Source organism: Centruroides vittatus, unplaced genomic scaffold (assembly GCF_030686945.1).
Source record: "Centruroides vittatus isolate TY-2023 unplaced genomic scaffold, ASM3068694v2 contig_2104, whole genome shotgun sequence".
Classification (NCBI taxonomy): Eukaryota; Metazoa; Arthropoda; class Arachnida; order Scorpiones; family Buthidae; genus Centruroides; species Centruroides vittatus.
Genome location: NW_027121305.1, coordinates 821,573 through 847,182, shown reverse-complemented (window position 1 = coordinate 847,182; position 25,610 = coordinate 821,573). Strand labels below are relative to the sequence as shown.

General features: G+C 37.7%; 3 protein-coding genes across 4 annotated transcripts in view; 1 reads left to right on the top strand and 2 right to left on the bottom strand.

Moving 5' to 3' along the window:
- Positions 1–6,813, top strand: part of LOC136970682 (casein kinase II subunit alpha) — a 58,525-nt gene extending 51,712 nt beyond the window's left edge. For both annotated transcript variants that reach the window (XM_067265149.1, XM_067265148.1), the window contains exons 12-13: positions 2,387–2,473; positions 6,033–6,813. In XM_067265149.1, the coding sequence (XP_067121250.1) occupies positions 2,387–2,473; positions 6,033–6,136 (191 nt within the window). In that variant the 3' untranslated portion in view covers positions 6,137–6,813. The remainder of the gene's footprint in view (positions 1–2,386; positions 2,474–6,032) is intronic.
- A 3,121-nt stretch (positions 6,814–9,934) lies between these two features.
- LOC136970705 (adenylosuccinate lyase-like) lies at positions 9,935–11,659 on the bottom strand. The gene has a single exon (XM_067265170.1). It carries the CDS (start codon positions 11,657–11,659, stop codon positions 9,935–9,937), a length of 1,725 nt encoding a protein of 574 aa, XP_067121271.1.
- A 66-nt stretch (positions 11,660–11,725) lies between these two features.
- Positions 11,726–18,719, bottom strand: LOC136970681 (leucine-rich repeat-containing protein 15-like). The gene is made up of 3 exons (XM_067265147.1): positions 18,451–18,719; positions 14,744–15,715; positions 11,726–12,252 (listed from the first exon to the last, which is right to left on the bottom strand). Exons 1-3 carry the CDS (start codon positions 18,491–18,493, stop codon positions 11,843–11,845), a joined length of 1,425 nt encoding a protein of 474 aa, XP_067121248.1. The 5' UTR covers positions 18,494–18,719; the 3' UTR covers positions 11,726–11,842.
- Positions 18,720–25,610: the final 6,891 nt, after the last annotated feature.

The following is a 25,610-nucleotide window of genomic DNA, read 5'->3' as shown; positions in this document are numbered from 1 at the left end:
TCAATCTTCTGTAATATAATTATTACAGAAGATTGATTACATAATAAATAATAATTTCAGAAATTGAATTATATATATATGTGTGTGTGTGTACTGTACAGTACATGCCTAGTGGTATATAAAGTTTATCAACTTTGTTTTTGTAAATAAGTGTGTAATACAATGAATAATTTACGAAATGTTTAGATGTAAAAGATATGAAATGGCAGAGTTGACGTTACTGCATTTTGGCACCAGAACTAGTATAGGAGAAGGTGGTATTATGGAACCCCATTTTCATTATAGTGAATTGTGAACAAGGCATCATAACTATGCCCACATTTTTTGTGCATAAAGTACTGGTAACTATTAAACTAAATGTTACTAATTGGATTTTTTGCTAGCATAACTATAAGTATGGTTTTTGAAGGCTTCTGTAAAAAAAAGTCAAAAAGTAGTTTTTGAGAAGCAGGGTGGTAATATGGAATCCCATTGAATGTTTTCAAACAAATGCTTTAATGTATTCAAAAACAAGTACAAAAAAAAGTTAATTAATTACAAAATCATTTACTTCAATGTATTTTATCGAAAAATGCTTTATAATAAAAAAAAATTAAGACCTCCATCACCAATAATATTCCACAAGCTCTTTTTCGATATTCTCAGGAAGAATTGGCTTACTAACTAGTGTCGTTTTTACAAATTGCTCCGAATGAATGTCTAGTTGCAAAAAGAGAGTTCGCAAAGTAGTTTTTGCTACCTCATAAAATTTTGCAGCTTTCTTCAGCTTCATTTTCTTGTTTCTTATCATACTTACTGCCTCTGCCATTTTCTCCTGGCTCCATGTTTGTCTCTTCGGGTTTTTCATCGGCTTGTTCAGCTAGGCTCTAAGCTTCTGAAAATTTTTTTTAAAAATCAGTTTAAAAGAACACTTATCTATCCAGAACACTTTTTTTAACCAAAATAACTTCAGAATTTAACTAGATCTACTTATTTATAGTTTTAGGTATCTATTTCTAATTTTTTCATTCATCCACCACATACTTCTACAAAAATTATTCCATGGTTTGAATTTGTGGGTAATATGGAACCCCAGAAGAGTCGGGTTCCATATTAAAAGCACCAATGGTGTCCATATTTCACGCATTGCCATCTTGGATTAACTTAATTTTTGTCCGCACCAAACTTTAAAAACGTGAACGTTAGACAGAGTAGCATGTACGGGTACAGTATTCCTAGGCCTCTAGAACGGTACACGTGCACCAGGGACCTACAACTACATGATTTATATTTTAGAAGTAATTAAATTCACTTACCATTCAAAAGTTTGGAATTGTGAAATACACAAATGTCCTGTTTCATTGAGTGCAATCGTGTAACTGAAGTAGGAGGCATCCTCCCCTTGCTATGTCTGCCTAGTGCAGTTCAGCCACAATTTGCTAGAGTTTGCATCTATTATCAGTCTGAAATGGAGGGGTTCCATAATACCACCTTCTCCTCTATATACATGGAAGTGGAATGTATGACCTTGCTAATTTGCAGCAAAGATGCAGGGGCAGTGATTCTTCTGTTGTGAAATTGTCCTCTGGTGCTTTATTTGAATGTAAGTCAGAGAGTGACAAAATGAAAATTTCTGCTACTTTCTGTGACAATAAAAAGCCACTTTATCTGAATTATTCTAGTCAAAGTATGAAAGAGGTAGAAATCCACAGAAGACTTCATATGTAGCTTTGAAAGGAAATGCTCAATGGCTAAAAGATATTTGATATGTTTTTTGCTATCCAGTGATTAGGGAAATTGATTCTTTATGAAGCAATTTTTCGTTTTCATAAATGATTATATGTATATATGGATCTATTTTCAACAACTGGTGCTACTGGAAGATTATTTGCAAAATCTAATCTGTGTTAAGAAAGCAATATCCAAGTCTAAAAGTGTATCTCCTCTTCAGAACAATAATATATTGTTTATATGATATTTGTACACCTTGTGGATGTGCAAATACTTTACAACTATAGGAACAAGATATTCGGCATGTTATCCGGATATAGATGGGAGGCAGACCAATGTTGTGCGCCGACAATTTTTGCACTTATAAATGGCGAGAAACGGATACTAGGACGAGCTCTTCCTTTCTACTGTATAACGAATTTGCATTATTGTTTAATTTAATGTATAAACAGAACAACACTCTAATCATCTACATTAAAAAGTATTTTTGCCTGTTTTATTTTAAGGCTTCGTCGGTTAAACAATGTTCGAATTTATTCTCTCTACACAGTCACAGCTTCAGGATTCCATACTTGCATTACCGTTTAACATTGTTACTTCGTTAGATATAAGAACTTCCTTGGAAAGAAAGAAATTACAAAAAAATTTTTATTGACGCAATTTATTATTTTTATAGATCCCATTGCCAAAGAACAACAAGCAAGATTTGTCGAAACCCAAAGAATGTCTGGACATAGCAGCTCACCACCACCTGTTACAACTTGTAATTATTTTCTATTCATTTGTTTTATAAATACGTATGCAAATTAACAAACTGTATAGTAGGCCAACTGCTTTATGACTGATATAAATTTTCTATTATAGTAGGAAAAGTTATATATATACTATTTCCTTTTTTTTTTTGCAAATTTCGAAGCAGTTTTATGTAGTTCGAGGTTTATTTCCAAGAGAGGAGTTCATTTGTGACGTCGAACATTTGAAGAAATTACAAGTTTGACTTACAAGTGGCATTCCATGGAACCCAATTGGGTCATAAAAGCAGAGGTCTACTATATTTTATTCCAGAAAACTGATATTTTTTATTAATTACACCAATTTAGAAATGCAAATTTTCAAAAATAATTTGTAGTTATGCGATATAATCCTTTATAAATGTTTTCTTGAAATAGAAATTTTGAAAACTTGCTTGTAATATTGCATATATCATAATAATTCTTAGAATATAGTTTATTAGGCGGTTACATTCTAAAATACATTTGCTGTATAGAGAATTTTTAAAATATTTTTTCGAACAGAAGACTGTCACGAGGTTTTACTAACGGCAGCAACATTCATTTTTGATATTTTTTCTCGATATAAAGTATGCTTACATTTAGTGTTTTCGTCATTTATTTTCTAGGATGTGAAATAGCCGTGTGGTAAACACTTTCCTTACAGCTCTAAAGATTTAAATTGTGTTATCATTATTATTTATGATTCTGGAAGATTCTTAGCTCAAAATCAAATAGTTGGATTTAAAATAATTAAGTACAGTACATACACAGTAATACTGTGTATGTACTGTACTTTAAATTGTCCTTGTTAATATAAGGATACTTACATTAACAAAAGCAAAATAATTTACATTCAATATTTATTCATTGAAAACATTTTATTAATGAAAAATTATTGTCGAATCTTTAAACTCTCTTATGGATCTGTCACAGTGTTTGAAAAGAGTGTATTGATAAGGGTTCATTTCTAAGAGACTTAACAATGCATCTAAGACAAAACATTAACTTTCACTTTGTCTTCTTACTCTATAGTCTTCTATTGCGGATTCTGGTTTCAACCAACATTTTCTGTAAACACAAAGCGTGTTTTCTCTTTTTCACGATCACGAGTCTCCACCATCCAGTTTGTCCCAATTTTTTTGACAGAATTAGGGCGTAGGCTCCGGTCTAGTTAGTTTGTCATTTGAGTGCTGTCCATCCTCAAACCATATTTTATAGTGTAAGTAATTTCACATGTCGTTGTCCTTTCGATAAAGATGGACCGACTGCCTCTAAAGTTCGCCCGCTATGGAAGTCAATGCGATTGTACGGAACACACAGATTTAGGCCAGATTCAGAATAATCAATAATCCCGCAAGAAATGATTCTTCGGTGTCACATTTGTGTGCGAATTATCTAAATTTTCGGCATAGAAAAGAAGTAAAAGAATGGAGATAGTATACAAGATGTCCGAAAAGTCTAAACACACTGTATAATAAATCATAACATTATACATTTCATTTGTATGCTTGTACAAATTATAATCTTCATATCAAAGAAAAAAGCATACCAGAACATTCAGTAGTACATTTATTTTTTTACATCACTAGATACTTTGTTGATATGTATTGTCAGATAATTACATTAAATACATCAAGAATTTTTAACTTTCATAATAAATAATAATCTAAGACCTTTATCGTTGCCGAGAAAGTTTAATTTAAAACAAACGTTTTTGACCTATTCCATAGGTCATCATCAGGTTAAATAAACCGACAAATGGAACAGTTCCATTTCAGAAGATCGAATACAAATATTTAAATTTCAAAAAATTGACAACGGATTAAAAGATGATAAATAATAAACGAATATTGTATAAAATTAAAAACAAGGAATAAAATAAAAATTAAAAATAAACACAGAAAAACTCCTAAATACAAGTATCAACTAATACTAATGCAGAACAATAAAATAAACATGTAAATTAAGAGTTCCTTGCAGAGTTTTTAACCATAAACTTCCAGGCCGATGGAAGGCCTTCAGCATCCCTGGCATTTATACGCGCCCCTTCCAGTTTGCTTTTGTAAATCTCTATTTTCTCAGCGGTCCTTGCTAATGTTGGGGAGCTCACGGGTTTGATAATGTCCGCTTCATTCCATTTAACTACCGAGTTTTCGGTCTGAGCCATTTGGGATAGTACCGTGGCATTGGAACTTTTTCTGATGTTATACTTGTGCTCCTTGAGTCTTACACTCAAACTCCTTGTCGTAACGCCGATATAATCTTTGTAATAGGGATTCTCCCTATAACAGAAAAGTTCTGTAACAATACACTTTTTAGACATCAACATCTAGTTCAAAAACGGGCATTTATCCACCAGTGTTTACGTTAAACTAACGCACAGTCCACTTTATATCCCCTCGCAATCAAATGATCCATATCAATGTAAGATGGCGGCATTCCGGGCTCTAATCCGAAGGGCCTTTCTGTATTGTGACAACGTCATGGACAGAGCAAAGGAAATTAACAGAATTCTACAGGTAGGTTAGGGTACAAGAAAAGCGCAATAAGAGGAATGGTTAGAAGATTCGAGAAGAACATAACAAGAGGCTCTAAACAAGGTCCCGGTAAAATCACAAAATTCGCTTATAACATATGCCAAAGGCATTATGAAAGAAATTGCGAACCGCAATGAATCATTAATAATTCTAAAAAGAGCCCCCAACCTATATAAAATTTTAAGGAATGACAAGGATAGCATTAAGAAGGAAGAAAGAGCAGGTGTGTATAGGATACCGTACGAGAACGCACAGCTGGGAATTAAGAAAGATTATATCGGCGTTACGACAAGGAGTTTGAGTGTAAGACTCAAGGAGCACAAGTATAACATCAGAAAAAGTTCCAACGCCACGGTACTATCCCAAATGGCTCATACCGAAAACTCGGTAGTTAAATGGGATGAAGCGGACATTATCAAACCCGTGAGCTCCCCAACATTAGCAAGGACCGCTGAGAAAATAGAGATTTACAAAAGCAAACTGGAAGGGGCGCGTATAAATGCCAGGGACGCTGAAGGCCTTCCATCGGCCTGGAAGTTTATGGTTAAAAACTCTGCAAGGAACTCTTAATTTACATGTTTATTTTATTATTCTGCATTAGTATTAGTTGATACTTGTATTTAGGAGTTTTTCTGTGTTTATTTTAATTTTGATTTTATTCCTTGTTTTTAATTTTTTACAATATTCGTTTATTATTTATCATCTTTTAATCCGTTGTCAATTTTTTGAAATTTAAATATTTGTCGGTTTATTTAACCCGATGATGACCTATGGAATAGGTCGAAAACGTTTGTTTTAAATTAAACTTTCTCGGCAACGATAAAGGTGTTAGATTGTTATTTAATATTTTGCTGAGCACGTTCTATATAATGTTTTTCACTTTCACCATCATCGTTGTTAAGTAGAATTGTTAGTCATAACAGCAGCCGTGTTAAGATAAAATTATAAAACAATCTAAGCAAGAAAATGGTAGATTAATATTTTAATCATTATGTTTTTTTTTTAATTGCAGCAACCACAGTATTGAATTCCAACACTATTGCGGGAATGCCTACCTCTCCCGTTGCTTCTCCCAGCATCGCATCTCTACCCAGCACCACGTCTGCTCAGTCTTAAAAATATATCATATCACTTAATATAAATTTTGCCTTGGAGCATCCTTTCCAGGGAGCCGCCGTCGGGAACGGAACGAAAAAATAAATAAAGTAAAATAATAATTAAAAAAAATACGCGCGAGAGGACCTCCTCCGATTTCGATTTTGCCCGAAGCGATCGATGTAGTTCGTCGTTTATGAATTAAATTAATTAAAGTTGGGGGATTTTTATTATTATTATTATTATTATTATTTCGATTCGTAAAAAACAATTCTACACGTAAAAGGAAATTTTTAGAATGGACGAAAGTGTGTGGGTCCGTCTCCCTGGCAAGGAAGAGGGGCCGTATTTTAAGGAAAAAAGGTACAGTACATTTTGTGTTCTAGATCTGACCGTTCTATGCGGAACGCACGTGCCGAGGTGGGAAGTCGTAGCTGCCGTTCCCCCTGTTTCCTAGGCCCCCGACCGGCCTGCCGTGGTTCGTTCTAGTGTCCCACAAAACTATATTGTTTACTACTTGTGCCTCCGAACGGAAGGGCGGAAGTACGACACAAGTAGTGAGTTATCCATTAGCATAAACCTGATAGTTGGAAGCTCACTCTGATGATAAAAAAAAAAATATATCAACAGTTTGTACACATGTAACATATGGCTGCCTTGAGTGCGAGAGTAATAAAAAGAAAATTGTTTCACTCAGATATTTTGTTGACGTTGTTAAATTTTAATTTTAAATTGTGTAAAGGAAATGGCGCCGTGACGTCGAGACACCAGGAGTGTGACCTCCGATTTAGCGGGTGTTCAAGTGGGAATTCTGGATTCTGTTCGTTCGTGTTTGGAAGTGACAACTGAGATATAAAACTGATATCATAGAGCCCGTTCGGGATGGATTTTGCACTTGGGTGTCGGGCACGAGGTAATATGCGGCACGCCCACGAAATTGTAGAAATCGACCGTCCCGTATCCGATTTAGAATAGACCTTTGGCATCACAAATTGGTACAGATTTTTCTCTCGTGAAGCTGTGTAAATTGTATTATTGGCCTTCTCCGAGTGGTGTAACTGTTTCTAGTGTGTGTGTGTGTGTTTTTTTTTTTTCGCTAATTCGCGACGACGTGGAGGAGGAAATTGCCTAACCGGGGATCGATTGGACTTTATAAACGGGGTTCTGTTATCCTAGTGGACCAAATTTAAATAAATGTATAAGAATAGAAACCAAGTAGGCTGTGTGTAGATTTGGGTGCACATGCCTGGATTTGTTCTCGTCGCAAGCGAGAGATGCGTTAGCGTCAGAAGTTTATAAGTGTTTGCATATAGATCAAAGCTTACGGAGGGGGTGGTCTTGGATTAAAACTGTTTCCGGCTCTGTCAAAGATCGCTTATGAAGTGTCGAATTTCCAGCGATTTTTCTATTTTGGTCTACCTCTGGCGTCACTCCTGGCAGCTCTACATTTTCATGCTTGCAATGGCATTATTTCGAGTTGCAATCTTGACACTCGTCCTCTCTTCGAATCTCGTTTTAAGCAGTGTCTTAGAAAATGGCGATTGTAATTTGAAAAATTAATTCTTCTTGTAGAATTTTCACTCCTCCAGGAAACATTATTAAACGGTTGTTCTCTTTTGTTGTAAAATACATGCATGGAGGAGGAGGATGGCTCTCAAAGGTGCTAGAAACCCAAACATTTCTACTCTAGGGAGGAAGTCTGTTGACGTCATCGCGCGAAAAACTTAGTGCTTAAATTGTAGACCAAAAACACTGCACAGTTTGATTCTTCTCACGAAAAACCGCATGTAAGTCGGTAGTGTTTTTTCCCCATTGTTGAGGGGATTAATTGCAGAGAATGGCATTTTTGCTAATGCTCGTTTGCTTAAATGGCTCGGTGTAAAACGTGCTAGGGTTGTGTTGCGTTAAGAAAGTATCTTTTGGACGAATAATAATTAGTGCGTGCGTAAACATTGAATGCAACGCTTGCAATTTAATAATGCCATTTTATCACATTCGTACCAACGTGCTCCCAAAGTGGGCATTAGTATGTTAGTTCTTGGTTAACCAAGCATGCCAAAGTCGTGCTGTGTGGTGGGTGCAACATTCGGTCGAATGCTAAATTGTTTCGACAAATATGCATTCCCGGTTCGGTTGTGGCATCTTTGTCCTTGCGTTTGTACGCGAATATATTTTTGGCACTCCTGCGTACATTTCAAGTGTTAGCGAAGCGGGTATTGCTTATTTCGACGACGTCAATTTCCACGCGTAGGCGGTCGATAGTTCCGACCGGAGGGGCGTAACGCGTAACGTTACGACGCGAGTAACCGAATTACTAAATATACAATAATTGTACAAGTTTCTGATTAACTTCGTAACATTTCCAAAGTTTCATTCGTCAGATTTAAATATAGACGAGATGAAAACATTTCGAACTTCATTGCTTTCATGTATTGTTTCTTTAATAAATGATTTTAAATTGTGAAAAAAAAATTAATAAAATAAATAGGTATAAACTAAACTAAATGTCAATTATTTTAATTATGTTTAATCTTTGTTTCTACTGTTAAACACAATTCGATTAAGTAGAACATGAAGGCCGTTAAAGTTAAAAAATAGGCATTAACTTTCAAGAATTCAATCATTGAAAATCCTGAATATAATTAAACCATTTAATTAAGCGTCCGGAGTTTGTCAGAAATTTCTGTCATATTAAGATGATCCGATAAACACAAGGATTTATAAAATTTTAAAAAAAATTAGTTTTATTACATGCCGTGAATTCAAACACGCCATATTGTATTAATATTTGAAGTTCGAGGATCTTGCCGAATCTTAGTCGCCATTTTAAACTGTAGAATTTGTTGACTGATGCATTGTGGGTAGGATTCAGTGTTTCTTCCACACGAGTGATTCCAAGCGCGCCATCTTAATGGGAAATTTTCTGTGATCGTTTGATTCTTCGTGATTTATACGCTTAAAGCATTCAAGTCCTCACCCATATATTTATTGGATATCGCATTTTTAAAGGAACCGTAAAACACTGAATTCTTTGCATCCAGTTTTTGTACTAGTGTGCTATCAGGTATACTACAATAATATCCTGCATACTAGTATAAAGGGTAAATTATGGTGAAGAAATGAGTAATATCAAAACATTTTGGTGTTACTAGAAACTATCCTATATGGGTGGCTCCCGTGTGTTTACGGTGTTTCAAAGTAATGGTTTCTATTCCATCCGAAACGATTCTTATATAATAGGATTTTTTTTTTGAGAACTAGAATAAGAATTATAAATGGACCACTACGAGGGATCCTGTCCGAATTTTATTATGGATAATTGTGGGCATCCTTATGTTAATAACTGATTTCGCTAAGGATTAGGAATTCCTGTAATGGGTCATGTAAACAACGGATTCGATTTCGCGTGAAGTCAATGTGTCGTTTAAATTGAATGGTCATGAAATTAGTTGCGTTGCTAATTAGAATCAAACCAGGGGTTGTGGTCTTTACTACTTTACATTATGCCAAGTTTCGGTATGTAAGGGTAACAAAGACTTGCCTGACATCCCACTATGCATAAATTGGATGTTATGACGTTCGAATACCCAACGTAAGCCTCCCGTTGCAGTTGGATACCAAAATTCCGGTATTATCGATAGTAGTAAAAAATGGGTGCTAGTATCTCTCTCGGACCACAAAGTAAGGCTTGAAGTCATTTATTAATTTAATTTGGAATAGGGAACGATATTGGTACCATGATTTTATTGCCATCCTAACGAGGAATTATAATTTCAAAGAAACTTACTTTTAAAAATTAGGGTATTACATTATTATTAATCAAATATTTCCATATTGGCGGAAAATGGCTGAATGGACAAAGGGTTCGAGAGCCGGGCGAACCTCCTCTTTCACAAACTCTTCTACTTGACTCTGTGCTCTACCCGTGCGAGTATCCGGATCAAAGTATGACTCGAAGTATTCGGTTAGATCGGAGAATAATGGGTCGTTTTTTATTATTTCGACCGCGTTCGGACTCTTCCTCTCGTTTCTAAACTCTGTGGCTATTGCGGTTTCCAAGTTTTGCAAGTGTTTTTGACAACGCACCCTGTTTTCGCCCCTCTTCATCAGCTCTACCAGGATCAGTTCCGTCTCCAAAAGGGGCAGCTCCTCTCGATTTCGAAATTCTACCGTTCTGCTCTCCACCTTCAACTCGCTGATCAGCGATAACAGGTTGTCCAGCAAGACATCGCACGTGACCAAAGCTTCTGTTGTGTAGGTGCCTATTCCCCCCAGATGGTGCCGAGATTGCTCCATCCAGCGCGTGGACGATCGCGATAGAACGTGCAGAAACAGGCTCATCAGGTGCTGAGACATGTCGCGGCACGCCCCACTTTTGGTCGAAAGGCACGACTCCACCTTATTTTGGTACTCTTCACCCGCAACGGTGGTTTTTCTCACTTCTCCTAAGGAGCGAAGTATCTCTACGTCGGTGGCCATCTTGTGAATGCTGGCTCCCAAAGATGATAAGCGCGATACAACGTTCTCCTTTTGTTTCCCGCTTTCTGATTGGCGAGAGAGGTGATAAATTCCATCGAATCCGGACAATCGACAGAATTCCTTCTCGATGAAAGATATTTTGGGATGGTTTCTGTCGCAAAGAGAGAGCAGTTCTCGTTGGTTGCTGTCGAAGCCTTTGATGCCCGAACATTTGAGATCGTTCCTGCACCTGCCGAGGGCTCGAAGATCGAAGAGAAGATCCTGTATCCACAGGCAGGCTCTCTTACCTACGGTGACAAAAGAAGAAGGCTGCAAGTGTACATAGCCTACAGTGGGAAGGCTTTTGTACTCCAGTGCGAAAGCCGACAGATTTTCGATGCACGCGGCCAGTTTCACTAGAATCAGATCCAAGGCTTCTTTGATCAGGATGCAATCGGCGATGGCTCGAATGTCTTCGATAGACGCTCCCAAATTAATAATTGGTTCTGCAGACGGGCATTTGCGACGGTAGAGGCTCAGGTGGGCCTCTAAACGATCGCAATCCATTTTTTCTGCCGCTTCGAAATCTACATCTTCGATCTTCTCCTGCATCTCCTCGATCTGCCACTGATTGATCTTCAGGCCCGCCTTTTTCTGAGCCGAAGCCAGGTGGATCCACAGTTCTCTCCACGTGGATACCACGTTTTTGGTGCTAAAATTATAATCCATCTCCTGACTGGGTGGTGCGTCGGGAAATTGCCTGAAGTACGAATAATTGTGGGCTTCGAGAAACGGCGAATCGGTCTCGGGGGGGAGAGCAAAGGAAAAAGTTGGTAAACTCCGCTTCCACCAATCTTGACGGGTTCGTTCCCTCCTCCCCCGTTTCAATCGAGAACTTCGGAAGTCAAATCCAGTGGATTCGAGTGATCTGTAACCGTCGGATTTGAGACTGCTGTCGTATCGATCGGAACCCCTCTGCTCCAAGTCGTGCCTCCATCTTGAAGGCACTACCCGCTCGTGATCCTGTTCCAAATAGGCTCTTCGGCGAGATCCGGGTTCGTAAGCAGAAGCGCGATCTTTAGACATTATCGAGCGGCGTAACAATGGGAGGCACGCAACAATTCTCTCGTGCGAAGCGTTGAAACGCGAAAAGACATAGAACAAAAAACGAGATTTATTAAACTGAAGAATAATTTACATAAAAATTCGAGTTGCAACCGACTCGATTACAAAATATACAACTAAATCGTCATCGATATGGATGGAACACTAGAAAAGGTTCCTATTGAGGAGAACTAAAACGGAAGCGGAAGCTGCCAACAACTGTTCGATGCGGGTAGAGGAAGAAGCGCGCGAACGAGTGTCCTGCTCGTCGTTCGTCTCTATCCTATTTGGGCCTCGAACCTCTCTGTTGGTGGATCTCTCTCGATTTTGATCACGCAGGACCGTTTCCGCTTCCGCGAAATCCGGCGGCTCCAAATAATCCGCTGTGTCGTTTCCGCATCCCACCTCCTCCGGGGCTAGCTTCATCACGCGCTGGGTGTCTCCTCCTCCTGCGGTCGAGTCGGAGAAAGTGCATTTGACGTGTCTGAGTTGCTTCTTCCACAGCAAACTCTGCGAACTGTTCAAGTAGTGGGTGGCGGTCCACCAAAGCCCGCAGTCGCACCTAAGAGGGTTTTCTGGAAAATAAAATCAGATTTTATATACAGAAAGCGCTGGTATGGTGTTATTTGCAATAGAGGAGGGGAGAAAAAACAAAGCAACGCTAGGTGAAGCAGCGATTTAAGGGGCGACAAGTGACCTTCCCTTAAAATGGCGTTTCTCTGTCGATCTCGAGTGATCAACGGACGAGCCCAACTTGCGATTTTGTAAAATTTGGTTATACCCGGCGCTACTTTGGCTAAAAATACCTGTTAGTCAATATAAAATAGTACTGTACACAGTAAAACCTGTTCAAAGCGGAACCCGAATAAAGCGGAAAAATATTCGTACCGTACTAGTCCGGTTTACGCAGGTTTAACTTAAGAACAAGCGAATTTCACGATATGCTAAATTATACCTGAAAAAATTAGTGTACTACGCTATGCATTACGGGATTTCGGAAAACAATGTCGTATTTCGTTTTCGACCGACAGTACTACGTCACAAGCAAGACGGTGATTGGCTAAAAATAAAATGCCGTTTTAACTAAAGAAAATATCCCGAGAAGAAATTTAGAAGTTTTGGGAATTCACTTTTAATTCGATAATTCTAGATTAAAGGGATATTTAGTTTCTAACTTAATCGATTGATTCGGAAGAGTGGAAACCGAACCGAAACCCGGAAAGCACATGACCAATGAGGAAATCTTTTGCCCGGAAGAATCACGCCCCAATTCATGTATCGGAGACGGCAACGCCTCGGGAGATTCGTTCCGCCTACCGCAAGGGTTTCCAAGTAGTTTTTTGACTGTCGACACCTTTAGCTTCCTCCACCTTTTATTGACCCCCTTTTGTTTTATGCTAATATAATTAAATCGTTATTAATCCACGCACGCGTTTTTGTAGAAAATAACGATTCCCTGGGGTCGATACCGACCGCTTCCAGGGTCACGCCTAACGTCTTCGTCTCTACCAATCGGAATGTCTCATCGGCAATGGTAAAAACGTTAGCTCCGCCTCGAAATATCTACTACCCGCCCATACACGTTAACGTTTAAGGCATTTACGCATCGTTAATCAAACGCTTTCAACGTTGTAAAATCCTATTTGAATCGTCCTTTATTATAAAAAAAACACTGCAAAAATAATTTTTTTTAAGCCAAAAACTTAAAATATTTATTAATGCAATTAATTTTGATAACATTTGTCCCAATCCACGTGGTCTGCGTATTCAATAGAAAGTATTGTAAACTATTAACACGAATTTAATAAATTTATAGTTCCGGGTTCAATGTAAATAGTCGAGCGAGTGGCAAATTTACGGAAATTTTGGTATTTTCGCTTTCGGCCAATGAACAAAACTTGCTTGTGCCGTTTTAAAAACTATCTTAATTATTTATGGAATGCAACAAACGAAAAATTGCAATGGAGAAAGAATACGAAAGCATAATTTCCGGGGGATAACGTCAGCTTGTGTCGTATGAAATTGTAGCATTGCTCGATTCCTTATAACGTTTCCTTAACCTCTGACCTACAGCTTACAAATCAGAAACAAAATTGTTTAAGGTTCAAGGATCTCTTCCGTAATTCATAATGCAAAGAGAGGATTCTGAATTTTTCTGTCTACGAATCGATTTTCTTTACACGTGCGTCTTCCCAATACCTGACACTTGATCCTGACGATAGGCTAATGATTTTAAACACTAACAAGTAGTCGTCGTTTTCACCTGTTATCTGTTGAGCCATACAGCTTAATATGTTTAAATATTTTGCAACATTAGGTTAAAATCAATAACACTTTGCAATCTTAAGCTACCTTCCTGCTTCGCCACAATCTCTGGAATTTGCCCTTTCATTTTGCACAATTGTACGAAATATTTGTTCATTAAATAGTTTTAAAGACTATAAACAATTGACCAAACCATTATGCAATAATCAACTACATTATATAGCGTTTGACCTCAGTGGCGTAGCGAGGGAGTGCAAGGGCACCCCCTCGCTACGGGCGCCACTCGCAGAGGGGCTCCCAAATGGTCACAAGACAAACAATGTGTTTCTGGAGGGGGAGAGGGGCGCCAGTTATGTTCGCTACGCCACTGTTTGACCTCTCACTTATATTGTGTACGTTCTTCCGCTGGAATGCGTAGTGTAACGGATTGCATTTTTATACATTAAAGAAAGTTCCCTAAAGAAAGGCTTACTCTGTTTTGTGGGTGGAAAATCTTCAGAGGGGAACAACTAAATTGTCGATCGATAGGTTTTGAAGGACTCCTATTGGCTACTTTCTGTTGTGGGTTGTGTCCTGCTCTTCACGCTCCTCCCATACAAATCTCGATTTATTCTTCCAAATCCATTAAGGCCCACGCAAATAACAACGAGTGTATGTAATTTATCCCCCTATTATTAGAAAATGTATATAACCTTAAATCCATGTTACGTGTTTGTAAGTCTGTCTGCGGCTTAGTGACAGCTAGAATGTCACACGCCAGTGTCGCGTTATTATAACGCGAATACTAGGAACCTTTCTTACCTTTGAAACGGAAGATGAAGTCTCTTTCTAGTCGTCGATCCAGGTAAGAAAGAAGGTAAGGAGACAGCCCGTGAAGTAAGTTGAAATCGAGACCTATCTGTCGTAATTGGGGGACGGACATAAACAATCGATCCGGCAACGTCTGTAATTTATTATAGTTGAGCAGCAGAACCGTGAGACGGGTCAGACCACGAAAAGATGAAGGATGGATGGAGGAAATCCTGTTTCTCGACAGATCCAATCGGCTCAAGTTGCTCAGAGGAAGGAAGGCGTTCTCTGGCAGTTCTGTAATTTGGTTACGGAACAGGTCCAAAAAGTCCAGATGAGTTAGGCCCTTAAATGTACCCTCCTCCAATCGGGTCAGGTTGTTTCCGGACAGGATCAGATCCACTAGACCGGATAATCCTTCGAAGGAACCGCTTTGGATGGTCACTATCTGGTTTTCGTCGAGGAAGAGATCCCTTAATTTGGGCAATCGGACGAAGGAACCCTTTTCGATCTTCGTTATCAAGTTATCCGTCAGAGATAACCTCTCGAGCTTCTCCATGTTCACGAAAGCTGCAGGCTCCAATCCTTCTATTTCGTTGCTACTCAGGTCGATGTCGACCAGTCGATTGTTGGAAAAGGTGCCCGAAGACAAGGATCCCAAACGGGCTTGTCGAAATCTGAGCGCGCGCAAATCGGGAAGGGCCCCGAGAGCCGCAACCGGCACGAAGTCAAGTTCGGACCCCAACTTGCAGACCAAACCGAGGTAAGTGGCGTTACGAAAGGCTATCTCCTCCCAGATGCCATCTCGAGGGGTCAGAGGTCCTCCGACGTAGCAGTTGAGGCTCCTGCCTTCGTCGGAACGACGAAATTCGCACTTACAATAGATGGAAGTGGAGAAAACGTCGCAGGTGTCTTCCAACTCGCCTTTTGCTACGACGACCGGGTGCAGGATCAGTAGCAGCAACAATAGCCATTCCCGACGACCTTAAAATGACGCGTAAAATACCAAAATTAGTTACTTATAACAATTTATGCTCCTTAATTTAAAATTACTCTGTGTATGTTATATTTAAGGGGGGGCACGTTTACAGGGCACGTGTCGAATTGTTCTTCCGGTTTCGCTTTTGACTCTCAACAAGTAAAGGCAGGCAACACGCATAACCTAAAATGCACGCAAAGAAGCCAACTTGTAGGGGGATGAGAAGTGTTTATGGATTTCATTACGCGCAGTATTACGTTTCCGTAGACATTTTTTTATTGAGTGGCGTTCGATCATCCATCGCCATCCACATACTTCATATGATATTAATAAATATCACAGACACGTCACTCACCCTCACACAAACACATGCATCACAATATTGAGCATGCATGCATACATACATACGTACAAGGCGCGTGCGATTTGCGAACACACGTAGCGTTACGCTAGATGCTACGTTACTCTTAAATTAGCACGCGCGTAACTGTGACAAAATGATTCAAGACCAGTGCGCTACGCCACTGCGCGTAGCTTCGGACCGACGCGCGAGTAGATCTAGAAATATTAATTTTATTAGGATAAAATTACGGTTTATCGGCATATATAAACCGGTGTACGCCGCCATTTTGGTTATAATTAGTTACGCATCGCTTTCGCGCGAGCGTCGGTGGAACATAACGCGAATGGTCTAACGGCGGCGGCTCTGCTTCGCGACGCGACAACGTTTAGAAAGCCGGAAGGTCAACAGCCCAAATTGTCGTTAATCAATTAACGGAATGGAAGGAGGAGAGCCGAGGTCGCGCCTACCGAATACCGCGAATAATTAATTTCGTGCCACCGTACATTAACCGATTATGAAATAAATAAATTAGTGCGTTGGTTACGGCTGGAGGCGAGACGCGTCGCTTCAAGTTTGCGACTTTGTCGCCGCGATCAACGGCTAAAATCGTCTTGCCGAATTGGACGATCCCCGAAATTTAAAGGAAAAAAAAAAATTGCCCGGGTAATTTAAAATAAAGTCGCAGTTTTTCTCGGTTTTAATTGTTTAGAAAATGTTTATTTTTCGACCTTCTTCCTGCAATTTTCGCTCGCTTCCAGCGTCAAGATAACGAACAAAGGACGAAGATAATTATGGATAATTACACAACAGCGGCTCTTAACAGAATTTAAAACAGAAAAATTGCTTCGTCGCCTACGAGTTAACGGAGAAAGCTCGACGTAACTCCAGCTCAAGGATGGCTTATCCTTAGATAAATGATTCTTAAGGAGAAGGCTCCTTAAAACGATGATTAAGGATAACTTAACGTCAGATATACACTTCTAAAGGTTATTTCCAGAAGGCAGATGTCGCCTAATTAAATAAATTTGAATAATCCAGACACTAATTATATCGAATTTGTTCGAATTTATCTAATTACACGCAACTACCGTGTACGAAATTCGATATTAGTCACGCTTATTTTTTTTATAAAAAAGCACCCTCCTTTCAACTGTCTGCAATTTAACACGCGACTTAGACGATGACAATCGAGAAAAACTAGAGGTTTTCCTCTAAAATTGGGGGGAAATCTCGCTAAAAATTCAGCGTGATGCTGCGCCGCGATTAAATATGGCGGCGGTCTCTGAATTATCCAAATTATTATTGAAACGATACATTTTTTGGGGTAAAATTAATTTAGGTAATGAATTAGAGGAAGGAGCAACGTCTCACCACCTTCGTAATTAGCCTTTTTTTTTTTTTTTTTTTTGATAACGATCGACGAATATAACGAGGAAAATTGGGGCATGGCATCCGGATTTCTATTTTTAATAACAGTAACAATTGTGTACCGTGTAATACATAAATGCACTCTACTATATTATATAAGCTGGGAATGTAATACGTGTAATTTATGCAAGGGTGCACCTTTACTATCCTTAGAAGTGGAATGAGTCAGTAAATCTTGAGTCAGGATCACTTAAATAGGCAAAGATGCGGTACGTTTCGACAATCGTCTACGCTTCAACGGTCCTATTTCTGTTCTAATATTCGGTTGCTAATTAGTGATTTGTTCATTTCGTGTAAATTTGCAACCTGTTCTCGCTTTGCAGGTTACGAAAATGTCGTTGGCCCGCTCGTAATACACAGGATTTTTATCTCGACCAAGAGATAACTTATCGGTTGTTAAACCTTTATACCTTTCAATGACAATTTGAAAGTCGGCTTATCACTTCCGGTAAGAGAAATTCGTCTAGGAGTGATTTCCGGTTAGAAGGGGCTACGTAAATTATATTAACGAAATTGTCCGTTGAGGTTTGTGGATGCGGGAGTGGTTCCTCGCCTCCTCCTCATCCGTGCAGTCGAAGTCACTTCAACTGCACGAATGAAGAGGCGAGGAACCACTTTTTGAATTCCAATTTTTGCCTCTTTAAACGCGAATGTGACAATTATTTGGTGTGTGTTCCTTTTTGGAGGGTTATTCGGAGCGAATTTTTGCACGTGCTACACGCGAGAGGCAAGTGTTTTGCAGGCGTGTCGTCACGAGTTTGCATTCTTGCACCTTACTTATTAAGAGCCCGTCACGAACTACGTCACGTCCGGAGAAGGTTACTTTATTTACACGTTAAACGCGGCTCGCGTCCTTCTGGACCACTTAGGCCACTTAAAGTAACGAACAGAAGTGACTTTCGGGAGGATAGAAAAGGCGGAAGGGCGTAGAAACTGGTGGAAATTTGGAATAAAGACAACCTTACTGACCTTTCGGGAGAGGTCGCGTGACATTCCCGTGTTCTGTATTCATGACTCCTCACTCTTTCCGTCTTCGCGAACGTCGCGCCTTGTCTCTACGTTCGACGCCGGCGCTTCCTCCTCCTCGGCCGTCACGTGACCGGAAGAGACGTCCGGAGCGCGCGCTATCGTTTATCCCCGGCTTCCGCCCCGCCATCCTCACCACATAATTAGGAAAGAGTCGATTCTAACATTAGTCGACCTTGCGCAGCTCTAAGTTTACTCGACCTTCTAGTTTCGGTCTCGTACGGGAAGGAGGAAGTAACAACTCCTATAAATACTCTTTAACTCGGTTACGATTGTAATAAAACGTTACGGAATGGCTTATAAATACGTTTCCTGCCTACAGAAATGCTTGATGAACCGTTAGAGAAATCGGAGACGAAAAAGTCCAAGTTTCTTTTAAGTGACGCGTAACGGAAATTTCTTCTCGAGATTATCGCGCGTAACGCCAGGTTGGACCATATATTAGAATCGTAACTAAGATTACCCCTCTCAAATCGCGAAAAGAAAACGTGGGTCGATATCAACCGGTCGCTCGCGTTCGACTAACGCAAGCGATTTGTTCGTAGAAACGATATTTAATCCTCTGTTATCGGAGATGTCACATAAGTAAACAATAAATGAGGAAAATCTACAACTATTTCCTCATTTTAGAAGTATTTAACAGGCAAATCTGCTGATATTCTTTCCAACACAGGATTATATTCCCGTTACAATTGTGTACACGGGCGTATATTCCGCAGAATTTAACCGGCGTTTAACAATTGGAGTCGAAGAAAGTGTTAAGGAATATAATTTAAAACACTTTGTTTTATACAGTAATCGAAATTAGCATTTAAAAAATTGATCGCATTACCTCATAACTGAGGTTAAATTAATCGAATACGCGAGGCGTATTCGGTATACAAATACGTAGGTGTACGAGTATTTTGTATTCAAATCTTATGATTTTCTAGGAACTAAAGAATGGATACATTCAAGAAAGGTTCCTAAAGCTATAGATATACTCAAGAGGATAGAGAAGTGGTCCTATATATATATATATATATATATAAATCCAGAAAGGGTCAAGAAGAGTGATAAAAGAGATACTCGATTTTGGCAGTATTGACCTTCACCTTCCTGTTACTTTAACAGTAGTTTTATTGAAGAAATTAGTTAGTATCTAATAATAATTCCCTTAATTTGTTGTTTTTTTGGGGGGCTACACTTTTTAATTTAATTTTTATAAACTAGGCGTATATATTGTTTGGAACTTTGAACTCTAAACTGTTATCAAAGGATTTGAGGCTAGAGATACCCGACACTCTGCAAACATTTAAGGGAAATTTTACAATGTAAATCATGAAATAAAAGGTTTGTAAATAACTTTTTATGGTACCAACTTTGTATATTTGTGTAGAGTTAGGCCTACATAATATAAAGTTACGTTATTAAACAATATAACGTCACAGACGTAACGTTATATTGTTTACTGCCCTACATAAAGGGAAAGTTAAAAACAAAATGTAAACCAAAGCTGTTGTTTTGCAAGGTTTGCAACAAATCTGCACGCTTTGCAGTTTCGGGAATGCAGAATTTATTCATAAACTATACAGAAAACGATCCTTTTTTAAAAAGGTAAAGGTTATTTAAAGGAGTTATACAAAGAGAGACGAACGATAACATCAGCTATAGAATCCCGATACGCAAGCTTGGTAATTATAATATGAATTAGATAATTACATTCGGGCGTGGGTTCGAATCCCATCTACTTGTCAAGGCCGTATTACCCGCGGCCAGGTTCCTTTCGGGATTTTTTGGGAGGCCCCTCCGGCACTACAACCTTTCATCCCGCTACAGCCGACAGCCTGATCCTGGTACGAGATATAGACACCAATACATAGACTTATTTATGTAAAACAATAATAGTTTTTTTCTTTCTCCGTGGCAGCGGGCCTACGTTTTCCAGTCCCTGGTATGCCTAATGGTTAAAACGGGCCTGAAACTTGTGATTTTTTAAAGTAGAATGCGTTGTTTATGTATTAAAATACATAATCACAAGCTACTTATTTATTTTAGGGTGCTTAAATCAACTATTCTGAGTTTAAATGTCAACATAATGATGATGATGATACATTTTCTATATAAGCTGGAACCTTGCAATGGAATACAACTACAGAATTAGAACAAATTATTTAAATAAACAGCATGAAAAAATCCGTAACCTTGATGGACCACGAAACAATATTTAAAAATTAACAGATCTTTGAACTTCTTGGAGAAGAATTTTAATTTTCTTCTAAGTAAATTAAATGAAAACAATTTAATAATTAGTTAAACGACTTAAAAACGCGTATCTCGTGTGTTTTACTACATAAACGCTGTTTGCTATTTATGAATAAATTAGCCTTTATTTTTAATTTTTTTTTTTTTTAATATTTAATTTGATCTTTTAATTTATTAAAAACGAGTTCAATTATTAAATTAATAACTCGTTAATTTACGCAAAGGTATCGGAAGAATTTCAGATTTAATTAACACTAGTAAATTCCATTTCAATGACTAACGTGCTCGTCATTTAACAAAACACAAAGGAAAATTGATCCGAAAACAAATTATCGATGTATAAATCTAGTATTTCTATATTATTAATCCTATTTTTTTATTTAAAAAATTCGTTTAATGTTACCTATGGTTCCAAGATGGCGGCTCGTCTCTGATTCCAGCAAATAGAAGAAGAGAAACAGTGGGGACGCACGTTCTAACCTAACCTAACCTAACCTATTCTAATAGATTATCATAATTATTACCAACAAATTTATTAGAATAGGTTAGGTTAGGTTAGAACGTGCGTCCCCACTGTTTCCTTGCCGGAATCAGACAATCCGCCATCTTGGAACCATAGGTAACATTAACCAAAAATTCATATTTTTCTTCATCTTTCAGACCATAAATAAGAGTCGACACCGTTCCTCAAGACAGAATGAAATATTTCAATTGATCATCTCCGTGTGACATATAGCCTACTTCAAACCACATTACCAACAACGTAACTTCAATTTATAATACCAAAACAATAGGAAATCAGACTTCGATTTACGACGGTGATTTACAGAACTAATTAGGTCGTACAGCGGGGATTTGTTTTATTTTTCTCCTGTCTCTTTAACTATTTTTTTTTTTTTTTTTTTTAAATTCCTCGTCAATCGATAATGCTTGAAATTTATACACAATGAACTTACATAACACCACCACATTGTCTTTAATTAGATTAAAACTGGTAATTTCGAAACAATAGGGAATTTCACTCTCAGTTATTACAGATACGTTATTCCATTCGGTTATGGATACAATATCCTGTCGAGTTTATTAAATCAGTGATTCTCAAAGTGGGGGTCGCGGCCCCCCACCGGGGGGGGAGTCTCTGACAAAATGATGCCAGATCAATTTTTTCCAAATATTTTATAAATTGACTATCAAAAATAAATAAAATAATTTTTACTTAAATAAATTGCGCATATAAATAATAAAAACAGTATAAATATTTAAATACGAGCCTAAATATAATATTCATAAATTTGTGCGCTATTGGGGAATCCCCGAGTGCCACTCTCTGCCTAAACTATGATAGAACAATGTTGTCATTTGGAACGGTGTTCGCTAGCAGCGTTGCGTCTGTAGGTAAGTCTAGTGAGAAAAACAGTAGAGCGTCGTTATCCGGAAACCGATCAACCGAAAGCGTTTCAGTCGGCAAATTCAAATTTCCGCTTGTGCTGTGGCGCTGCAATATTTGACTATGTCTTGGGATACTCCGATATTATTTTAGTTGATATGTGTTTTTAGCAGGCAACACTGGGAGGGTCCTTAAGGACGCGCCAGTATTTGAACGAGACTTTTTCCCATCGTGAGTGGTAAGTTTTGCTTGTTTTTCTGAGGTCTGTATTGTGCTGAATTGGAACGTTTCGAGACTAGATTTTCTTCCAAAATATAATTTTTTTTTGTTGTTATATTTTTCAAAATATTTATTTTGTTTGTGAAAAATAAAGAAATAATTTTTAAAAAAATTTCGTTAATCTTAACATTGACAAAAATTCAACGCAAAGCGACACGCAACGGAGAGGAATTTCAACATGGGATAGATTAATTAAACAAAAGAAATTAACTCCTCCTGAATTTAAATTGACCCACTACCTCTGGGATGTTTTTCTACACATACTCATTCTTCGGGGTCCTTTGAAATTTTTAAATGCAAAAGGGGGCCAAAAAGGTTGAGAAACACTGTATTAAATTATAACTTCGCCAAACTGCCAATTTAGTGTAATTATCTCGATACCATATTTAAACACGCGAACGTAGTTCGTTAATTCTGCAATTATTCGGACGTATTTAAACATTATAATATAAATCGTACCCATTTAACAAATAAGGGAGAAACTTTGTTTGTGCGGGTGTCGTTGGATTTCGTCTTCTTTTCTTTAAACTTTCATCTTTCTTTTTCAATGGCACGTTATCCGATGGGCAAAAAAAAAGGCCAGTTGCGTGGGGCCCTCCACCAACAGGAGGCCCCAAACCAATTCCCAAAAATTCTACATTGAACAAGTACAGTACGTGTGATTTCGAACTTGTTCAATGTTTTCTTAATATAACCCGAGCATGACCGGATATATTTAGCTAATTTTATTTCTTGAATAAAATAAAGTGTAATTGTTGCCTCCTCGTGTGCATTATTACCGAGATTATAAATTCGATTTAACATTAAACCCACGGAAAATACGACGACTCGCTTTACGACGATCGTCCAGAAACCAATAGGTGTTGTAGGTGTTGCAGAGATATCTATCATTATAAATCATTCTTATTAAGTAGTTATATTTACAATTGATGTTTAATTCATATACGAGATGTACAGTAACTTATATAATGTAAATAAACCCGGTTATTCCTTAAATTTATTCTAAGATAACCGAGTAAGCATATATATAGGCTATATACATACAGGAAATGATTTACGTATACTTTCTTCACAGTTGGAGGAAAATAGAAACTTTTAACAATCTCATAATTATTTCCGCATTATTTAAGATAAATTTTATTCTAATATATTTTAATAAGAGTTAACTTTACGACTGTGAGAAATCAGACTTCGATTTACGACCCGTATTCCTTTTACGTCGTAAGGCGGAGGAGTAAAGTTATTTTGAAGTAAAAGCTTTTACACAGAAAAGTATAAAATTACAGTTAAGAAGAGAAAGGTTTACAGATAGAAGTTACGTGTTTTCGGCACGTGACGAAACAATAGTCTGTCTCTTAACAAGAGAACGGAGGAAATAATGTAAACAACCGATATTAGAGATTGGTGACGAAGAACTTCCTTTACATCCAAGAAAATGATGAAAGTGTCCTTGAAAATCGCATAAGAATTATTTATGCCGCATAAAAACTATATGAATTACAAATATCAAATTACCAGCAATGCTTATTTTCACTTTAAAGGAATTTGAAGGTGTAGAATGATACGTATGTAAAGTAAAGCCGAAGACATGTATTTTTTTTTATATTTTAATTCTATAAAATAGTTGGACTAATATTTCTGTAATGCGTTGCAAAAAAGGAAATCTGTTTCCATTCATTTTTTTTAAATTAATATAATTTATAAATTGCACTAATGTACTGTACTGTACGTTCTCGCTTTACGACCGACATGTTTTTGTTGGTCATCTGCAAAAATGACGCCCAAGATCTTCACATTTTTCTGTGTGTATGGATGTTTGTGTGTGTGTATATACGTGTGAAACAATTTTGTTTACCCACTTTGAAGTTTAATTAATAACCCCTGTGAATTTTGTCGAAAATTTCTCAAATTTTACGAGATAGTTTGTGTTTTAGGGGCATCGATGCTATTAAATTTTGATGGTTAAAGGTCAAGGAGTGGGGTCGGATCAGTGGCGTAGCGTAGTGGGGGCGGCAGGGGCGGCACTTTTAGGGGCGGCAAAATTTCACAATAAGTAATAAATAATTAACAATACACCTGTACAATACACAATAATGATGATTGTTCTTGCCAAATGAATAACAATATTGATTTTTCCGTCTGAAATCTGTAATTATAAATTTACTAATTACTCAAATAAGCAATTTTTTTTTTAAATAATTGAAGAAATTGTGCGACTATTTAGTAGAATAGTCTATAGTAGATTCCCGCTTTTACGAATTACGTGAATTCTAAAACAAATTTTTATTTATTATAGGTTTATTCCATAAACTGATGTTCTGTTCCTAGAAACAATACTTTGAGATATACATTGTAATATATATATATAACCATTTATTCGCTAACAAATAACTATTTCACTTGCAATATAATGCAAAAATAGTCGATTATGATTCTACTTGCCGGCTAACTTTGCAAGAAGTGCTTCTACGCAAAAAAGGAGATGGTATGAACATCTTGAGATACTTAAAAACAAAGACAGTATAATGGTTCTCGTTAACTCTGTACATCGATTCCAAACAGTACCCAGTAGGGTGCTCATACGTCTCACTTCCACTTCCTCCTTCACTCTTCTACATTTCCCCTAGCCCCTCTAAAAACCTTTTTTCGACCCTCCCTTCCCTTAAGTCCATCTCACCCACTACCCCCCCGCCTCAAGTTGATGTCTTTCTGGTGTATCCTGTTAACTCTCCCACTTACAATTTGTGGACTATCCTATCGTGTAAAACTCTACTGTAAATTAAAACAATCTTCTTATGTCCCTTTTATTTTAACGGTGCACTACCTTCACTTTATCATACTGGTTATTCCAAATGGTTTTTTCTATTGTTCTCACCGTAACCAAGATCACGGTTTCCCAAATTTTATAATCTTAACTCAGCACAGTGTCATTGGGGTGTTTTTCCCCCACACTACGTACCAGGCCGTCAAGTTTACTGTAAGTTCAAAACTTTTTACATCTATGTTGTTTGTTTTTCCCTTTTGTAAATCATTTCCAATTTAATCATTATTTTAGCTTATACCTGTTAATCAATAATCGCCATTTTATCTAATGTCACAACTCCTGCATTTCTCATAGTCCGTGTAAGTTTCCTAATGATCTTTTACAATTTTGTAACATTACAATAAAGTTATGCTAACCTGTATGTAATTT